General features: G+C 42.1%; 3 protein-coding genes across 9 annotated transcripts; 1 reads left to right on the plus strand and 2 right to left on the minus strand.

Annotated features, from left to right (window-relative positions):
• The first annotated feature begins 280 nt into the window (after positions 1–280).
• On the plus strand, positions 281–1,034 carry LOC122619790 (succinate dehydrogenase cytochrome b560 subunit, mitochondrial). The gene is made up of 2 exons (XM_043796924.1): positions 281–370; positions 428–1,034. Coding segments are annotated over exons 1-2 (516 nt in total). The 5' UTR covers positions 281–368; the 3' UTR covers positions 942–1,034.
• Positions 1,035–1,584: 550 nt separating this feature from the next.
• On the minus strand, positions 1,585–12,890 carry LOC122619789 (nocturnin). 7 transcript variants are annotated; one of them, XM_043796917.1, is made up of 8 exons: positions 9,774–9,928; positions 5,486–5,752; positions 3,672–3,776; positions 3,142–3,374; positions 3,025–3,087; positions 2,727–2,848; positions 2,030–2,662; positions 1,585–1,965 (listed from the first exon to the last, which is right to left on the minus strand). In XM_043796917.1, exons 2-8 carry the CDS (start codon positions 5,563–5,565, stop codon positions 1,762–1,764), a joined length of 1,440 nt encoding a protein of 479 aa, XP_043652852.1. In that variant the 5' UTR covers positions 5,566–5,752; positions 9,774–9,928; the 3' UTR covers positions 1,585–1,761. The 7 variants fall into 7 exon arrangements, with proteins under 7 accessions (XP_043652852.1, XP_043652853.1, XP_043652856.1 ...); XM_043796918.1 differs by lacking the exons at positions 5,486–5,752; positions 9,774–9,928 and adding an exon at positions 12,625–12,890; XM_043796921.1 differs by lacking the exon at positions 3,672–3,776.
• Positions 12,891–13,394: 504 nt separating this feature from the next.
• Positions 13,395–14,311, minus strand: LOC122619791. The gene is made up of 2 exons (XM_043796925.1): positions 14,024–14,311; positions 13,395–13,613 (listed from the first exon to the last, which is right to left on the minus strand). Exons 1-2 carry the CDS (start codon positions 14,290–14,292, stop codon positions 13,529–13,531), a joined length of 354 nt encoding a protein of 117 aa, XP_043652860.1. The 5' UTR covers positions 14,293–14,311; the 3' UTR covers positions 13,395–13,528.
• Positions 14,312–16,401: the final 2,090 nt, after the last annotated feature.

Consider the following 16,401-nt stretch of genomic DNA (forward strand, 5'->3'; position numbering starts at 1 on the left):
AATGGCGAATGAACTGCCAACTCGCTCGGTGCTGGCGACGGTCTGGCAACGCTTACTTCGGGGTGGCAGCGCCTACTGCACGTATCGATGATTTTTTGTTTGCAATTTCTTATTTAAACGAGATGTATCTAAGATATATATATGTGCATGCTAAATTTAAAAAATGGCATACTGTATAATAATGCATAAGAAAGCAGAATATAAAAAGCCATATCATAAAAAATTCTTAAAAGCACTGCTTACGAGTTAATATAAAATCATACTATCGAATCTTGTTTTTTTTTAACGTAGTGGCATCACTGCTTGCGGTAATATCGCGCAGTCAGTGTACGGTCCCATCAATACAAGTTCGAGTGAAAAACAGGGAAATGTACGTAATTTCTGCGATGGCACTGCGAAAACCCTGATTTGTGACTGCTTTTTGCAGGTATGCACTCTCAAGCTCGTTGATCCGCTCGCCGGCGCTGCGCCAGGGCCTCCAGATGGCCGCTGCCAGCCGCCCGGTATCGATGAAGGTGGTCTCCGTGGCCGAAACCCAGAAGGACGAGTCGTTCTTTGAGAAGAACGAGCGTTTGGGCAGGAAGCTTTCGCCCCATCTCACCATCTACCAGCCGCAGCTGACCTCCATGCTCTCGATCTGCCATCGCGGCACAGGATTGGCATTGGGAGTGGGTGTCTGGGGCCTGGGACTTGGCGCCCTGATCTCGTCCCACGACATCAGCCACTATGTGACCATGGTGGAGGGCCTCCAGCTGAGTGGCGCCACTCTGACCGCCCTGAAGTTCATCATCGCCTATCCGGCAGGCTATCACACCGCCAATGGCATTAGGCATCTCCTCTGGGACACCGGACGGTTCCTGAAGATCAAGGAGGTTTACTCCACCGGTTACGCAATGGTCGCCACCTCTTTTGTGCTATCCGCTATCTTGGCCCTGCTCTAAGTCCAAGTCCCCGGCTAGACCTATTACATTTTAGTGCAAACACTGTGTGAAAATTGTTATATACTAAATACATGTAGTGTGTATATTTATAAAGGTGGTTGTTGTGTTACGCAATCCCTTTTGTTGCTTTGGGTGCGCTGTATGCGCTTATTGCTCGCTGCAATTTGCAGGGTGTGCGTGTTTCTAACGATTTCGGTGATTTGTATAACGATCTCGGTTTGCTGACTAGTTTAGTAGACATTTTGTGGTCCATGGACAGCGAAATCAAGTATACGCCCCGAACGACCGATTTCCGATAGCAGAAAATTACATGCCTGCGCCAAAAAGTCGGCAATGCTTTTTAATGGTCTATACATTCCATAAAAAATCTAAGAGATAAGCAACAGTGCTTAGAAAATGTATTTATTTTAGGGTAGCACTTTGGTTTTATTACTTAATTATAAAAATGGCTATTCTACAGATCCCAGAAATGTACCTTTAGAACTGAACAATCTTTATGATAGAAAAATGATTCAGTTCATATGTAGAATTGATAGGAAAATATGTATTTCCTTAATTAATTGTTGCAAGCCTTAAATAATGTTATGGTTCATTAAGTAAATTAAGTAAATTTCCTCGCACGATCGTAGAAAAAGCAGTTCAGTTAACTTTCTTCCATACTTTAATTTATTAATTGTGAATTTTGGATTATCATTTGTAAAAGCTGCAAACTGTAGTGCAACGGTTGTGTATGAGGCTAATATGTATCTAACAACTAATATCACAATCGATGTAATGTTATTGAAACTTCTTCTTCGGCGAATTATAAAACTGGTGTTTTCTATTGAATGGATCCATGCTTGCTGCCCTCCACTTCTGTTTCATTTTCAGCATCGCTCCCACTTCCGCTTTCCTTTCCGTTTTCCGTCGGGGGCAGCAGTTCAAAGTCGCACACCAGGGAAAAGTGATCCGATGGATACTGGAAGCTGGGTGTGCGGTTCTTGCCAATTTGCTCTCCGACCGGGAAGTCTAGACAGTTTTTGATCTGAAATCGACAAAAATATTTTTAAAGAATTTATTACCGCTTGATGCTATCTTAGTGATCCTACCTTGAGGCGATCGGGTGTGTAAAAAACGTAGTCGATGGTGTGGCACTCCTCGCCTTCTTCGCGAATCTTCCAGGTGGTGTAGGGTGGCTCTCGTTTCATCGATTTCGAGACGAACTCACCAACATCCTCGCTGGGATGCAGTACCTCCTCGCGCTCTAGCTTCACGTCGGCATAGGCACTGCCCAAGCGGAGGAGATCACACCCCAAGATCGTGGCATAGATGGGCTCCACCGGTTCGGCATTGAAATCGCCGCAGAGCAGCAGCGGCGTATCGCCGGCAAACTGCTTCACAAACCTGATGAGATCGCGGCCCTGTTCGTTGCGCAATTTGGCCAAAAGGGCGCCATGGCGGGCCTTCAAGTGGGTGGTGGCCACACAGAATTCCCGACCACTGGAACGCATTCGCAGCCGGGCCGCAATGGCCACCTGGTTGCTCTGCACTCGCCACACCTCCAGGATCCTCGTATCGTAGCCCTGCAGCTGCAGTTTGTCCCTCTTATAGAAGATGGCACAGCCATCGGGTCCATTGTTCTGCTCGATGTACAGACACGGCGAATCCGGCTTCGGGAAGAAGATGCCTGCGTAATTCTGGCTACCCAACACCGTCTGCAGGAACTTGAAGTGGTCTACTTCCTGTTTGAATATATCACGTTAAAGCGCAACTGCCTTACAGATCGGGTGGATGGTGTGAATATACTTGCAGACAAATCACATCGGGCTGGTTCTGCAGGATCTCCTGGACAATCAGGTACTTGCGGTGCTCCCAGGTGAGAGCCTCCTCGGGACAGCGCACAAAGCCATCGTTGTGCTGGCCGAGAGCTAGGTTCAAATCAAGAAGTTAAAGGGAGAACATTAAAATATGATAAAAAGTTGTATCTACATTTATGTTTAATTCCTTTGTAAATTTAAAAAACTAACATATATATATTTTTAAACAAATTAAAGCACACTCTTTAAACTCAACTTAGAGGATTTCATGGATTTTGATTACGTACTTTGTGATAGGATGTTCCACTGCAGCAACCGAATGTCATCGCCCTCAACTGGCGCACTGCAAACTTCAAAAATAGATTAGAACAAAGCCCGCTGATAGGACAAGGATGCAATCCTACCCCTCGATACGGAGTTCAGCTGCAGGCATCGCAGTCCGTCGGCGACATCCTCGTCCCTCAGGAGCGGTTTCAGGAAGCCGCGGGTGAGCAGCGCTGGCTGCTCGATGCCACCGCCCCGCAGTTGCTGGACGTGCTGAAGGAGAGCCGAGGTGCTCAGACCGGCGGGCAGCACCAGGCCATCGTCCTGGGAGTCCACATTGTTGATCTTTGGAGCCGAGTTAAATGAGCCCATTCTGTAAAACGATTGTGTGACTCAATTAGAGTAAAATCTTAGGACAATCAACTGTATAAGAACTCGACTAAGCAAACGTGTTCAGCACTCACTATTCGATTATATTGCTATTTCAAAACACAAAGATTAACCCAATTGTAAAAGTCTTTCGTAGGCAACTCTTTGAATGTGTTTTCTCTTAGCATTTCAATCGAAAACAAATTGATTAAAGCTTCTTGCAACAAACAAACAACTTTCAGCGAATAACACCAAATAAACAACATCAAGTAAAACAAAGTTCACATTTTCTGGTACTCACAAAGCATCGGGTTTTCTATATAGAATTTTTCTCAGTATTATGCTGAAAATGAATAGACTATGACTATGACGCTGACTCGTATAAAATTTTCCCATTTTCACTTTGCTGCTAGGAGTTATTTGATTGGCGTAAAGGTTTTGTGTGTGGGGAAGAAAAATATTAAGAATTGTTAGGCTTTTCAATCTGATTTCATAAACTTAAAGTGTACAAAAAACATAAAAGTTTATAATTTAGAAAATGGGCGATTGAAACAAGGAGTTATTGATAAGCTGCTAAACTATCCAAGCCTTTTTAAAACTCTTTCTCAACTAAAGATATGTTTACTTTTCTTTTGAATCATTGTTGCTGGGTAGCTTAAAGATAGTTTTTGGCCATGTTTTCACTTTCATGTCGAACGTGAGTATAGAAAGGACACTTCAAGGGGTCTTGAATTATAATAAGTTATTTACTGCTTAGAAAGCAAAGCTGATTTGCACTCATTGTTGTTTCCTTTATCAAATAAATCTGACTTCCTGCTGCTGAATTCGAACACAGTAATCTGTGTAGCCTACAGCTGAAACTGAGTTCTCATATTGATGGATAGAACGTTTCTGGTTTTCGTGGGTCTCAGTTCTCGGCAATTAGCACGTATGCTCCGATTCTAAGAAGATTACCAGCCACCAGAGAGGGGGATTAGATGCGGGTGGGGGTAGGGGTGGTAGAATCTGGAACGCCCACGCGACGATAATCCCGCGAAACAAAAACAAAGGCGAAAATGTCGCTCGGTCAATAGCTTCGCAGCTGTTCGTCTGGTTTGCAGCGATCCGCGAGAGAATCGAAACCAGTTCCCGCCGGGGATTGAGTGGCGAATGGCGACTGGATTTGGGGCGTACGGGTTTCGGCATGTCACCGCAATCAATCACCCGCCGCCGGTGGATCAGTTGCCCCTCATCTCTCATCTCACAGCTCGCATCTCAGATCGCAACCCATCTCCTCACCTGGTCAGCATCACTTTTTGCAGATAGGCCTTGCGATCGTTTTTGCAGGGCGCCTTGTTGGCTCGCTTAATGGGTACTGTTGGCTCCATGTCTGCGGCAGGATCAAAGGATTCGGACTCGACTGGGTATCACTTTGGTGGGGGATGCGATGTGGTGACTTTGCGATCTTGGGGGCGCCGGAACGAGGTGCGCTTGCAAGCGACTTTGGCGAAACTGAATGCCAACTGAAGTGCGGGGTTTTATTAGAGAGATCATTCGCGCTGGAGGCAGCGAAAAGATCGCGAGGAGAGCACGCACAAACGGGTATTTCGCATACGAGATGTATCTGCAAGATACTAAGCAGATACCGATACAGATACCCCCAGAACGAGATCAATACGTTCGGCTCACGTGTGGAGAGCTCCCGCGCCGAAATGCTAAACAAAAGAACGATTCTATAAGTACGACGGACCGACTGGCTGACTTTGCTGGCTGGCTGGCTGTTTGGCTGGCTGGCTTGTTAAATATTTATGGCTATCAGTTAATGAAAACAAAAGTGCTGTATGTATGCATGCATGCATGCAAAAAAGTGGAGAAAATAGCAGCCAGCATCCAAGCCAGCATCCTTAGATAAACAATCGCGGTGTTGTATGCCTAAGCAGTGTCCCAAGTGTTCTCAAATGCAAATTGCGCAGACAAAAGATACAATTGTATCTGCACAATTTATACAGCAACGCAGTTACATGCCTAATGAGCTTTCCACCCAAGCTATATAGAGTAGCGATATCTGTATCTGTAGCCGATTCGGCATGCGGGGGATTTCGAATATAATTTCGTTTTCTATTTCGATTTCGTTACCTGGGAATCGGAACGGCCACACGTCTTGCGAACGTCTTCGATGTGACGATCAAACGCGACGTTTTCATTAGAAACTCCATTTTGAACTGTTTGTGCAAACTTAACGCTTGTCCCAAGTCAAATATCACTTTCAGTTTGTTATCTTTCGGTTTCTGACTTTTGAACTGGGATTCTTGGTTTCTTGGTTAGATATTAGGATAACTTGAAATGTTTTATATTTAGTGTCAGTATGGCAATGTCAAAGAGACGCGGCCCCATCTGTGTTTCCTAGAAAGGTAAAATGATTACGAGGTTAATGTTTAATGTAAATAATTATTTGGGTTCTCTTCGCTGAACGTCACTTGCAAAATGCCCACTAATCTCGGTGCGGAATTTCGAACCTGAGTTAATCAAATTAGGCACGTGCCGAAACACTTTCGTGACCCAAACGCCATTAATGCGTTCATTGATAAAATCTTTTTAGTTCATTTACACCGATATGACGGTCATTTAGTTGCCACTTGTGAGTTATCACTTAATGGAAAGCCATTAAGTTTTCAGCTTTGCGATAGATAATGATAGATAGATACTAATGCCCATGAAAACTGAGTTTGATTGGGAAAACTATCACCATAAGCACTACACTAATTAGAATCGCAATTGTTTGAAATCCGCTATTCATTAAACTATAAAATTCTGAAAGTGCCGCTGCTAGACTTTATATTTTTTTAAAATCTGTCGTTTTTCCGCCTTTCCTGGCACACAGCTATATACTACCTATATACGCGTATACTGTCAGTTTTGTCATGATCACTTTCGCGCAAATTGTGCAAGGTTAGTTTTTGTTGCTCTCGGGGATCGGTTGTTGCTGTTGTTGTTTCTGTTTCTGTTGTTGTTGCTGTTGTCGTTATTGTTGATTGCCGCTAAGTGGCTTTGAGGCCTGGCCAATGGCTAAGAACACTTGACACGCTGCCAGCCATGAACTTGATTTATAAGCGCGACAGCCGCGCTACAGCATATGGTTATGGTTTATGGTTATGCTATATGGTGCCTGCCTGCCTGTAAGAAACGAGTCTCTCACCTCACCAGATACAAGAGCAAATCGCGAGGCGGCTCGAACTCAAGCTCTCCCATGCCAGTTGCAGTGGCGGAACTCCTCTGGCCGAGATTGATATCGATACGGGATGGGCTGGCCACGCCCAACTCTTCGTCCATTTCCATTTCCTTTTCGAATTCCAGTTTTCGCGCCGCCAGGCGCTGTTTCATCTGAACGGTGGAGGTCATGGCCGAGGTCTTGGCCACAGCTTCCGCGATCTCGTACTGCCTGAGGAAATCCTGACGCACACCATCCAACGTGAGACCTTGGGGCCGTCTGCATTCGGGACCACACAGGCGCTGGCACATCTCATTGATGGCCGACTGGCGATCGGTCAGATGATCGGGTGCCGTTTGCAGGCAATTCGAACAGGGTATATCCCTGTGCCCATCGCCAGCCAGTTTACTATCGTCCTCTTGGTGATTGGGTGGCTTGAAATCCTCATCGTTGGGCGAGGGTGGCTCATCCGTTACGCTGAACAGTTGCGGTGGCTTGTCATCCTCCTCCAGCACCTCGGCTCCATTGTCATTTCTTCGGTAGTCCAAAGGATTGGCCTCCAAATTCAGCAAAAGAGCCGTCACTGGCATGGCCTTGCCCAATGCGGGCTGACGACGATGGCCATAGTTTTCCCGTAGTCCCGTATTGCACTTTTGATCCATTGTCACTTGGCGCTGCTAGTTGTGAGCCAGTTTCAGTCACTTATCATTGGCCACGCTGCGTATGCGTAATATGCGATGCACTTCTGGCCGTTTAGAACAGCCAACAATTAATACGCGCGTGCGTTGCCTTTCCTTATTTATATCTTCTGGCCGACTCTAGTCGAGATCGAGGCAATCAAGTGCCAACTGCCAACAGCCAACTGCCAGTTGCTCAGTTCCCTGATCGGATCTCTCTCCGTAGTTTCTCATTAAAAGAGCAGACAGATTGCCGCTGTTCAGTCATTCAGTCATGTAGTCATTCAGCCATAGGTTTAATAAACGGCATAAAATTGAAATCGCCGCTCTCGTTCGGTTTCGTTTAAAGGCAAACCACATTTTGTTTTATTACTTTCCAAAATGTCAAATTTGTTATTTGCAAAATAGAGATTTGATATCGATTGACCAAAAAGTCAGCAGCTCAATGCCCAATAATACTTTCATCTTGACGTGACTTTAAACTTGACCCGATGATTCAGAATCGGAACGACAAGCGTTGTTATTATTTCGAAATCATAACAAACAAGATTCCACTCGAACTTTCAGCCGCTTAAGGTTACATCGAGTGTGAAATAATTGCAATATATTTCAAAAATTGTGTTTACACAACCTGATAATTAAAGGAAGTACTTTGTAATACGCTCAAACATTCCGTTCTAATCAATTGTAAATGGGTTTCTTAGTTCCCAAGTGCTGCACTGGAATTCCGTATTCCGCAGACTCAATCAATTACAGATAAATAAAGAACAATTTTCAATCAGCCGCGATTGATTAATTACGCCCTATGTCAGCTGCCTGTCACTCGACTTCCACACAAACATAATTAATTTTACGCCTCAGTTTGTTCCTCCACCCAAATTGCAATCAAAACCGAAAGAGAGGAAAGGCAAGAGCCTCCAATGCTAATTTGTAGCTAATAAATTATTATGCACTTTCATGATTTGCATTAATTCAAGAGCAAATTGATTGCAATTCATTTGGCTAATAAACTAAAAGCAAATTGAATGAACACAACGACTTCCATTCATTTCCGCAGTACGACAAGTTATAGTATCTATTTATCTCTTAAATCGCTTGAAGTCAATTGCAAAAATTTTTAAATATATTACTTAGCTGTATTACTTCAAAGTGTAGCGCTTTTTGGCGAGGAATTAAGTAACATAAGTTTTCTTTATTTAATATTCTCATATATTTTTAAATGTTCTTGCAAATCAGCCTAAGAGTAGGCAACAATTTTGATTTTACATAGCTTTTACATAATGAAAAGTTTTTTACACATAAGAAACATTTTATATACATATATACATTTTATGAACTTTAAAATACATGATAGATACATGAATTCTATTAAGAAACTAATAAAAATTAAAACAAAAAAAATAATAATAATAAAAGTAAATAATTTGGACTTGACTACATAAATATATATTCAAAGAACTTGTATTCTTCTGTGTAAAAACGGTTTCCCTAATTCTTTGTTTGCGCAGCTGTTATTGAACTTGATCTACTTCCATGTTTATGTACTATATTTTTGGCTCTACATACCTACATACCTCGTATATAGCTTCAGTCAATTTTCGATGTAGCACTAATGAAATATAACAATCTCTTCCCCTTCCGCAGGTGTGACTGCTCTGCAAACGTTTAAACGTATCTCAATTTTTTCTGGCAATGCACTGCGGAAAGTCGAGCGAAATCACCAAGAGCAGCGGCCGACATTGAGTTTTATTTATATGGCTATATGTACATACATACATATGTATGAACCTGGGGATTCGGCCAAATGCCACATGAACTTGGCAACAGGTTCGCTCAATTTATGACAGGCCTTTTCCTCGTGGGAGTGATAAGAGGCGTTTGTGAAGCGAAACTGAGTAAGTTTTTGTAAATTCAGCTGACTTTATTGTAGCAAGACACCTGCTGCCGCTGGCTGGTCGGGTCATCGATTATTAATTTGATATAGGCTAATCTAATGCGAACCAAAAACGAATAAAAAAGGGGGAAAACGCCAGGGATGTGATAACCTTATCAGGGTATGGTACCCACGACCAGCTGGGATGCTCGACTATCAGATGACCTGTACTGCTCCCAGATGTTACAGAATATACCGATTGTAAATACGCAAGCTGCGCTATCTCCCAATGCTTACTCAACTGATTTAAACATATAAGGCTTCTTATCACATCTTTCGGGAACTCTTATCAAAACATTTGGATTTTTTGTACCGCACATCAGCATTTTGCTTGTACATTTGCATTTGTACAGGGTATAGACAAAAAGAGTACGCGATTATTTTTGTTATACAACAGCAAAGCGACAGATTGGGACACATACTCGTACTACATGCGGTTGGTGAGTATCGCAACGGCACTGGCTTGGAAAAAACTGGTTCTACTCCGGCAAAAGCTGATTCCATCTGGAGGCTTGAACCTTGAAACTTGAACCGCTTTTCCGGGCACTTTGCAAGTGGTTCGTTCAGTGGAGCAAACTGACTAGGTCCTGCATCCCGTCAACTCACCATTTTGCAGCCTGCACTACAGAGCACTACCACACATGGTTAGCTGGCGATCGAGAAGTATCCAAAGTGTCCGCCGCCGGGCTTTCACGCGAACCGAGTGGGCGTCTAATGCGGACTGACAGGCGGTTCAAATGCTCTGGCGAGCTGAAAAGAACTAAACGCGATGGTACGTGCCTTGCGACATTTATATCAACGCTCTCAGCGCCCGGCTGCTGATAAGGATAATGCCAAGAGACCTCTCTCTGTTTGTCCGGCCGACTGAGGCAGCACTCCAGCAATACACCATCAGCACACCCATCGGCACACCATCAATACACCATCAGCACAACATCAATACACCATCATTACACCATCGGTACACCAACACCATTGCACAATCGACCGGCGAGTGGACCCCTCGCTCTCTCTCGGAGATTCTTGCTCTCCACCTCATTATCGTAATGAGTTCAATGGCTCGCGCTCTCAGGGTTTGTAACACTAGTGTGAATTCGGTGGTTTCCATTCTATTGGGCACACCCCGCGTATGAGTGATGCAAGTATGGTGCGGTTGATAGCTTCTGGATTTTAGGGTTCTTGATCATACAATTTTCTCAATATTTAAACTTTTTTCTTATACATATTTCTCTTTGAAATATTCCCATTTATTATTGAATAATGATGTATTTAAGTACAGAATAATCTTTATAGGATACCATTATCTGCTATTCCACATTGACCCCATATATCATCTTTTGGTCCTCCTAAATACAAAGGTATCTTTATTTTTCTACTATATTCCTTATTTCCTTATTTGCTTTATAAGGACGACACTTCAATGTGATCTTCATAAGTCTGTAATCTTATATTTAAAAGGCACTTCCCAATCGCTTTCCCCCTCAAAAGCAAAGACTCAAAGACGTCAATCAAGTGACTCACTTACTTTTTTGTCCCTGAGTGGGTCAATTGTGATCAATTTGTAATTCCGCGCTGATAACAATGCCATTGACATGAGGATCGTGTCTGGTCTAGTGTCTGGTTTTGTGGGCATATCTTATCGGGCACGTTTATAGGGAAGGAAACCACTTAGAATCGTTTCGCACAGCATAATTCGTTCGAGCGGGTCAGTTATAAAACTTTCAAATGGAATGTGATTTATAACTTATCGATTAGAACGGGGAATGCAACCAAAAGTGACGTAGGCCGGATCTTGTTGGTTTTAATTAGTTTGGGGCGGTTGGTTTTGCGTAGTTCTCGCAAATCCTATACTCCCAGTTGGGGCCTGTCAAGGTCACTGGTGAGTGTGAGTCCGTTTGCTGATTAGGTGGTGAATACAACTATTTAGTTCCATCATATAGCTGAGTGTATTTAGTGCTTTATTACGCGCAGCCAGTGGTCTAGCCACTGAGATTAGATAAGGATTTCGAGTGGACCAACCGCGGCCTTCGGTATAAAGTTCACTTTTTAGTTTATCTTCTATACTATGTGGTTCTAATTAAGGAGGTTTGTTGTCATGTATGCCGCACCAGTCTGCTGGTCTTATACTCGCACCTTATCAATTGGTGAGTGAAAATAAGAAACGCGTGCCGCTCACATACTGTGAATACATACCCACACATATTTACGAATGCAAATCATAAATACTTCAGTAAATATTTTGGAATTTGAACTGTTTTCTACAACTTAAAGTAAATATTTCTTATCTCATGTTTTTAACGGATTATATGAACATCTGTAAGTGTTACATCTTTTACTGAGTCATACCAGCTGTGTCGGGTTTTCGTTAGTTAGTTTTATTTAATCTATCTGATTTTCTATGTCAAATGTTAGGATTAATGCAGGGTGCACACTTTACATACACATATGTATGTACATACATATGTATATGACAATGATGGATAAGAAGATAAGATAGGCACTGCCCCATAAGCTTATCTGTTTTTATATATTCAAAGACAAAGATTAATTGGCAAATAATAGCCGTTGTTTGCACATTAATGCTGATTGGTTAATAAATGAGTATATTGATCGATTGCATTGATGAAAGGGCACAGGCATGTTAGCTTACAAACAATCTCAGGCAAATCGATATATAATTGATACTAATAACCACTGAAAAGGACATTTAATTTGCTTCCACCGAATTACCCACAGTAACGAATGCGCTCAACAAGTGGAATATTTCGTAGGCGGGAAATTGCGGTCAATTGTAATGAAATTACGGTTTCCTCCGACAAGTAATATCCACTTTAATCAGAACAGATCTTATGTGCTCATTGTTGAATTATGAGTACAACGCCCTTTTCAACTGAAGAGCACAAAAAAAAAAAAACGCCCTCCCAAAAGGACAGTTATAGTAATTAAAAACCCATTTCTTTGCCAACTAAAGTCACACACACACACAGGCACTTTGGTAAATTACAATCTCCACATGGAACAAAGCACATCCAATTTCCTACCGACCTCAAACCCAAACAAAAACGTGGCGCTACATCGGGGTATTTTAGCGGGTGGGTGGGGAGGTAGCGCGGGGAGCTGCCGTCTCTTTCGCGCTCGCACTAGTCAGCAGATTGGAGCAAAATTTGTATTTTTGTGTAATAAACTGCAGGTCCGCAAACAAACCGCATAAACAATAAAGAAGAAACTAAAGGAAAAACAGCAAACAAAGAGCGAGACGCAAAAGCTTCACAAAGGAAACTTAATTTATGAAAAGCAGCAACAAACAACGAAATGTTTTCCCCCATTTGTTATATCAATAAGCTTCCAGATTTCCACAGTTTTGAGGGAGGAAAAAAGAGCGAACAAAAAGGACAAAGCCCGGCACACCCAAAAATCAAAAGTTTGTAAGTAATATTAGGTAATTGGGGCCACTTACAAGAGCTTCTTGGCGAATTTGTAGAATGCCACCAGTAGGTAAACAAGTGTGGAAATTAGCTTCATTGTGCACTCAGCCCTTTGTTTATGTTAATTGAACTTGTATAATTGGTGAAAACTAATTTTAAAGTGTCTTAAATCGAAGTTCACTTTCATCAAATTGAATTTGGGAAATTTCCTCAATGGCTCGTTTGTTTGTCGAAAATTTGGAAAAAAAACACAATCCCGAAAATTTGGTTAAAATTTCACTATCAATGTCATTTCCGCGTTGAACACGTTTTCCACACTAAGCGGGCACCACGAAGAAAAAAACTTTGAAGATAACGCTTTCTGTGACGTATTGGTATTGGTGCAAGGCGGCAGAAAGTAAAAACCAAACTGCAGAGCTGCACCGACTACCGAATGCGCTTTTCTAGGACTAAACGAAGCGGAAAGCCAATTTCAAAATATGTGCAAATATTTGTATTCTGAAAAATAGAGTAGAATCAGAGAGATAACTTATGTTAGTTATTAAATTATTTATTGGTTTTTCATTTTATATTAAAACAATGCTGATCCCAAAAGTTTGTTGTGCAGTGCCTAACAATCCAATTAAAATATATATTACTAATTACATATTCTTTTTAAAAAAGTTAATATACTCGAATGTAATGCACAAAGTCGCGTCAATAAACTTTTGTTATGAGCTTAAGAGTAACACAGAGCTTTCGTTGCTCTGTAAAGCTCTACGATTTCATCAGCTGTTGCAGAGCTTACGACATTCGTGTAAAGTACGGTAAAAATGCAACTTTTAATAACAGTTTACAGCGGGCACTTAACAGTAACATTACATCTTGAGCTGAGTAAGAAGTTAACAGAGCTACGAAATTCGAAGAACTATATCCTTATGTAATTTGGCCGATCGGTCAGAAATTCGATGGCCTATAGTCGTAGGCAGGTCCCATGCGAATGTATATGTTGCCGGGCTCGTTCAGACGCTCTTTCATCAGCCTGCAAATGGAATATTTTTAACAACTTTGTTTTTATCTGTTGAAGCACATATAGTATCTCAAAGATTGTATCTTAATTAGAGCACTCAAGTTTTTTTAATCTTTTTGTAGGCTCATGCTGATTCGTTTAAAGTGTCAGCTTTAATTACATATGCCCATTTTAAACTAAAGTCAAAACGTTTAATTGATAAAAACGGTTTATAATGAATTTAGTTTTTGGTTTATGTGAATTTAAAATATCGCAGGAGAGATAGGTTTTGCCTTTGAAAACACTTAAATTTAAGAATTAAGAATTTTAGAATAGGGCCTCTCTAGCAGGTGTACATAGGCAAACCTTGGCGTAAACAATAACAATGGGCTTATCTAGGCCACTCGATTATTCTATATGGTATGTATGTTTATCATGCGTACCGTTTTTCTGCCTCGCTCTCGCAACTCCGATAGCCTTTCCTGCGTGCCGATTTGTTAAGACGTAACGATCGCCTCATTTCTTTGGGCAGCGGCTTATTCGTTTCGCGGCGCAGAAAACTACCGAACTTGTGGCACTTCTCGGCCAGGTTGTGCCACACCAGCAGGATCAGACGCGTGTGCCGCCGCGAGGATGCGGATGCGGATGGGGTTTTGGCACCTTTGGCGCCACAGTCGCACAGTTCGGTGGTGGAGACAACCCACGACGACATTTTGACACTGACTGACTTTGCCAGACTCTTTAACGTTCTAACACCCGCCAACGGCCACTTGGCCGGCCAATTGATAAGATTCCAGGTCTCGCAATCGAAGCGTTTCAATGATATGCCTTCGCATTTAACCAAGTGCCGGATGTGGCAGACAATAAGGCTAAAACTGAAGCAGTGCCGATTGCAGCTGAATTAGCACGGCATTCAGTATTACAGAACATTTCGCAAAACCGGCATAATTCCCTTTGCCATGAGAGCAGACGAAGTCTCGTTTTCTGCCCGAGGGACAGGACTCGGCAGTTGTGATTCCAAAATGAAAACCCAAATGAAATGCACTGAAAATGTGTATGTATAATGTGCATATCACTTGGTTTCCCTTTGTCCTTATTTGTGAAAATTTGAATTGCTTGCTTTTAAACTTGTATGTGTGGTTAATTGTGAATTTTTTTGGTTTTAATTTGATGCGAAACTGGAAGTAAAGATGTACAATTATATGCACATTTTTCCCCGTGCACTTGCTGCAGTTATGAATTTTGGCCATTGAACATTTTCAATAAAAGTCTCTGTCTGATGTCCAACAGCCCAAATAGCCAGCCTCTTTGGGCGAGTTAAGGATATGCCCATTGAGAGCATGTCCTGTAACAAAATACAAATAGATGCGTTCGTCCGGCTCCCATGTGGCCAACACCTAGGGGGATTTTTGAACCAGCCGCCGCTCCCTTTTACGAGGCGCCCCCATTTTATACCCCCAACCCCTCTGCTACGCCCATCACATCCATGGATATCTGTATGCCACCAAAATTGCATGCGGTCGAACGATGTTTGTGTGGAATGGGGGTTTTTTGGAAACAAACCGGCGTAGGTCAACTGTATTGTTATAGCCGAAATTCGTTTATTGCCATACTGTTGCCATTTTGATTTGGTCTTCGAGCCGACTATGAAAACAATAATGCAACAACCATGCTGATTTTTCTGCTCTCGAATTCTTTTCGGTTTGTCTTGGATTAAAAAGTTATACTACAAATAAATAAATAAAATCTGTACATTTTGGCCTAGTTAAAACCCTTTTACATTTTTTGTATTGTTTGGCCATCGAAGTAGCATACATTGTCCGCCTAAAAGTTTATGAAATCTGTCTGATAGGTTTTACATTTCAATATGAATACAAGCATAACCACTTCCATTAGCAGTTGAAAGGCATTTGCAACTATTTTCCTTCCAGCCGCACTTATTGATTGGAAAAGTGCAAAGAAATCGGATGACAGAAGGCAGTTGGAAGGCAAATCTTGGCTTTGGCCTCACCTGCGGGCGGATTTGTGTCAGCATACCTGGTCGGCTACTTGACAACCATTCCGGGGAGAAATACTTTCTAAATTCCATTTAAATTCTGAAAATGCCAAGCAGCCGGCGTGAGCGGAAAATCCTTTATGGAATACACATACACGACTGCATTGGCTGCTGATTCCCGAGCCTGATGCTTTGATAGTAAATTGAATTGCAATAAAGGCAAATAGCATATTTATTTGGATATTTCTTGTTTCATGTAGTCGCCGCCGCATTCATTGGCATTTTCCCTATTTTATCTACCGCTCCCCGCATTGTCCGCTCGTTTGTTGGCTGCACTTTATTAAATTTTCAATAAACTACAAAGCGAGTTTACATTTGTTTGGCTTCTGCATTTGGGGGCCATCCCTCCCCTTGGCCTCCCTTGACATCGGCCTGCTTCTGGACTATATTTATATGCTCGGCCAAGGGATATTTTGGCAATTTAAATATTTTGCATATTTTTGCAGTAATTCACTTCTGTTTACCGTTGTGCAATAAAATTCTGCAAAATATGCAAATAAACTGTTGAACTTACTCGAATCAATCAATTCGACTTTCCACTCGGCTAAGGAGGAATCAATGCGAATGCAGTTCTGACCCGGCAAACATTTGATCAAAATGTTAGCTCGGCAATATTCTTGCACCACCCCATAAAACACATATCAAAGCATTTAAAATACAAGCAGTCAATTATTATTTTACTTGGTGGCTCTAATCAGAAATGGAAATATATGTTTTTCATAGTTTTTTAAGCACTTTAAATCCGATTTTGACTGGCCGTTTGCC

The sequence above is a fragment of the Drosophila teissieri genome, chromosome 3R (genome assembly GCF_016746235.2).
Source record: "Drosophila teissieri strain GT53w chromosome 3R, Prin_Dtei_1.1, whole genome shotgun sequence".
Taxonomy (NCBI): domain Eukaryota; kingdom Metazoa; phylum Arthropoda; class Insecta; order Diptera; family Drosophilidae; genus Drosophila; species Drosophila teissieri.